General features: G+C 35.8%; 1 protein-coding gene across 1 annotated transcript in view; it reads left to right on the top strand.

Annotated features, from left to right (window-relative positions):
• The window catches only part of LOC107710875 (trypsin II-P29-like), a 16785-nt gene that overhangs the window by 8425 nt on the left and 4039 nt on the right, over nt 1-4321 (top strand). The window contains exons 3-5 of the mRNA XM_016515739.1: nt 3176-3219; nt 3446-3614; nt 3688-3959. Coding sequence (XP_016371225.1) covers nt 3176-3219; nt 3446-3614; nt 3688-3959 — 485 coding nt within the window. The remainder of the gene's footprint in view (nt 1-3175; nt 3220-3445; nt 3615-3687; nt 3960-4321) is intronic.

Here is a 4321-nt window from a genome sequence, read left to right as displayed (position 1 = left end):
AAATGTTCCAAACATATTTCTAAATTAACTTAATAAAGAAACGAAAAGAACTATAACCACTTTGCCATTAAAAACCAAAACTGGACTAGCCTATTTGCTGCAACAGCAGCTGTGTAAATGGGAAGAAAGAGAGAGAGAGAAAAAAGACACGGGCTCGGGTCAGACTCAGGCCGAGAATATTCTGATAAGCTGTCGGAAGGGCCGGGCCCGTGCAGGGCTCTATTCATTCCCTCGTTTCAATTAAAGGTTCCCCCTCGGCTTGGCGGGCCCACAATACTCCCAGGCCCATATGCACCTGCATACCCTGCATACAAGACGCTACGCCCTTGTGAAGAATACATTGAATATAATGCAATACGTTTGAATTTAATGAAAGGGATTGGGGCTGTTAAGCTCCATCATTATAATTTGTATAAAGTTTTGCTTTAGTAACAGTTTCATATTGAATCTAAAGAGCTAATCTATTAGACTGTGGCTGTCATAAGCGGTCAAATGCGGCTTTACCGAGTTCAAAGGCTCTGGCCCAAGCTGTGATATAAACAAAACGCTATTGGCTATTTAAAAAGGGGCCGGGGCTGCTCAATATGTCCCGCCCCGTCTTCCTGTTTCAGCTGAAATTACGTCACCACATAGCATAACGCTGCGTGTTTCAAGGCATTTCAGTGGACCTTTAAGGTTCAGTTATCTTAAATGTTTATAATCAACATGGTTATATATATATATAAAACTAATTTTGATGAGTTAAAGTAATGTAAAAACATAATTGACTTACTGATCGTATTTTTAACAGAGATCTCGGTTCATTAGAGTTCATGAGAGAAGTGATGAACGAAATGTTAAAAGTAACCATCGCAGTGATTATCAGATCAGTGGAGTTAAGCATAAACATGTTGTGAACATTTATCGACCTCTTGTTATCGTTTTATTGTGGAAAATGATATCTCAATAATAATTTTTATCATTTTATCGCCCAGCCCTATCGTACGACTTTGGAAATGTGGGATTTAGTGCAAGAGTCACTACTTTTATGATATAGGCTATTTATGATACACTGTAAAAATGTGCCAATGTCTCTGGCATTACCAAAGTCATTTTGGTGATTGTGTAAATCATATCCTTCTGGGACCCAGGCATAGACTTTTGTCCTCTGTAGAGGACATTAGCTATATTTTAGTGAATTTCTCTTGAGACTATACATAGTTTTAAGCCTGGATGTCCTGTACAGAGCACATTCAGGGCTTTTTAGAGATATTAAATGTTTGGATGTTTAATCGTAAACACTCCCTACATGGTCTTTAAATGTGACTGATATTGACAGAATGATCAAATTTAGCACTCTTAGGAAAATATGATAATGTTTTGTAATTATCATTTAAATCTGGCTAATTTTCAAGTTGTTTGTCGTAAATAAACATCGCATAAAAATGTTATGGGGTTTTAAATAGGAATATGACTTTTTGTTACGAAACAAAAAGGCACAATTTTCATACATTTCTTCTGTAGAGGACACCAGGACAAACATCATGTAAATCAGGCATTTTGGGGAGACACAAGAAGTCAATAGGGAAAGAAATTATAGATCAATATTCCTTTTGCCACGTTATTACTCCCATTATTACACTTCTTTTTTCATTATGGTTTGCCCCAAGAACACATTAATGCAAATTAGATGCAATGTATGGATACATTGTATAGAATGGGAATATCAATTTATGGACATTTTACGCACATATTGCATAAAGTACAGTAGTATATCAAATCATTCCGTTATATTTTTCATAACCTAGTTGAGAATCATCTTTGTACAATAACCTGAAACCTAAAAACTGATTGGCGAATGAAGAAATAAAACTTCATAAATAAAACAGAATGTTTTTGCCTATACATGCCTTTTCGTGTCTATTTTTTTTTTAATAACTTAGTCCTGGCGTCCTCTAGAAAGGACAAAGAATAAAGTATGAAATATAGCTGCAAGCAGCGATGGCGGGCCCAAGCCATCAGTGCAAACGCCACCCCGGTGGCATCAGGAGAACGGTGCACAGCGGGCACATGCATTTACGGTAACCCTCTGACATTCTGGTTTTAAGGGATACGGCAATTAAAGGGTTAATCAAAACCATTAAGACTGTGACACACAGATACACAGAACAATATATAAAACTTTACTAACACTTTACAATAAGGTTTCAGTTATTAACATTAACTATATTAATTGACATGAGCAATAATTATATAACATGTATTATTGTCAGTTAATATTCAAAACTTAAACATTAAAAATTGATAACACTTTATAATAACTGCACACTATGAATCATTAGTTAAGCATTAGTAAATAGTCAATTCATCCTTTATAAAGCATTGCCCAGCCTCTGCGGCGTCCTAATGGCCGCATGTTCCAATGCGTGTGCAAATTTTCAAGAGTTTTTGAATATGTTAAGGCCCCCAAAAAGCCCCGGAAGGTTGAAAAAAAAAAATAATAAAAAAAAAAAAAAATCCTTAGGGGATCAATAGGGCCCTGCGCCTTTCTGGCTTGGGCCCTAATAATCCTTAGAAAAACAATAGGGCCCTGCGCCTTACTGGCTTGGGCCCTAATAAAATATCTATACATCGCTCCAAACAATGTAATGGCATAAAACTGTTTTTTTCTGGTTCTCAGGAGGATATAGATCATTACCCACAAACTTTCCTGATCTATGACCTACACAACATAAAATGTAACAGATAACACCCTGATATTCAGAACTGATAACAATAACAAGATAACTATTTAAATAAAAATGCAATCAAACGTGATGCGTCATGAATGTTCTTTTACTGTTTAACCATCAATTACAGGGTGATTCATATTTTTACTAACAACAACAGATAATTTTAAGAATACTGTAATAGTGTGTGTTGTTGAAAACAATATAGATTTTAATTAATACATTTACTTACAAAATCCATAAACATTAGATTACATATTTGACAGTAAAAGTAAATGTTTTTTTCCCATTAAATCTAATAGAATTTTTTCACCCCATGGTAATATAACTTACAGTTAACCACATAACAGGTGTTTACTGTGTTTTCATTCTTTTCCTTGTTTTACAGTGTACTTTATACTGCTTTTGTGTAATCTCTTTCACTTCACTTTAAACATCGCTAATCCATTTAGTATCTAATTATTTGTTTTTCTTCTTTTTCTCAACATAGGCTCACTCTGCCAGTTAAATGGTAAGTTTCTGCACTCTTTAATGACTTACAAATGCATGTTCAATGAGAAAGAGATATACGGTAGAACTTGACTTTATCCATTTATAATTGATTAGGTATTATGACAGGCATTTGAAAGGGAGGGGTTTCAAATGAGGAGCAAGTAAAAGATGTCAAAAAAAGACTACAAATATTTATGTTGATCTTATCTCCCACATTGAATACCCGCTTCTTTTTTTCTCATCAGTGTGTGGCCGAGTCCCCCTTAACCCCAAGATTGTTGGAGGGCAAAATGCAGTTAGGGGGTCTTGGCCTTGGCAAGCGAGCATTAATTATGTTCCAAATGAAGGTCTTGTATGTGGTGGGAGTCTAATCAATAAAGATTGGGTTTTGTCTGCAGCTCAGTGCTTTCAGGAGTATGTATTGACATTGCATATATAGATATATAAACAGTGGAATTAAGACTGATTTTTATTTTTATTTTTACAGATTGAATGCATTGACCACAATAATCTTCTTGGGACGTCAATGGCAAATAGGCACAAACCCCCATCAGATTAACAGAACTGTGGCTCAAATCATCATACATCCTAAATATAACCCAGATAATTTTTTTGAAAATGACATAGCACTGGTCCAGCTCTCCTCTTCTGTGACTTTCAATGATTATATTAGGCCCATTTGTCTGGCGGCTGCTGGTAGTACATTTGATGCGGGTACTGAGAGCTGGATCACTGGATGGGGAAAACTTAATTATGGAGGTGAGAGCAGCTTAACAAACAATCAAAACACATGTGCAAGGTTATAAAACTTGGTAACACTTTATTTTGATAGCCCACAGACATTCTACTAACTATAAGTAACTTTGCAGTATTAATAGATTGTCCAATTAAAGGTGTGGTTCATTGCGATTTCACTTTTTTAACGTTAGTTAGTGTCTAATGTTGCTGTTTGAGCATAAACGATATCTGCAAAGTTACGAAGCTGAAAGTTCACTGCAAACGGAGATATCGTCTTTTAAAATTCTGGCAGTTTAATGCCTACAAAAACGGCTGGTAGAGACTACAACAAGTTACTTCCCGGGTTCGTGACATCACAAACCCAGATAAACCCCGCCCTCGGG

This window comes from Sinocyclocheilus rhinocerous, unplaced genomic scaffold (genome assembly GCF_001515625.1).
Source record: "Sinocyclocheilus rhinocerous isolate Xijiao unplaced genomic scaffold, SAMN03320098_v1.1 scaffold1709, whole genome shotgun sequence".
NCBI lineage: Eukaryota > Metazoa > Chordata > Actinopteri > Cypriniformes > Cyprinidae > Sinocyclocheilus > Sinocyclocheilus rhinocerous.
Note: the sequence above shows the minus strand (reverse complement) of the source record. Positions and strands in the feature narration are given on the sequence as shown.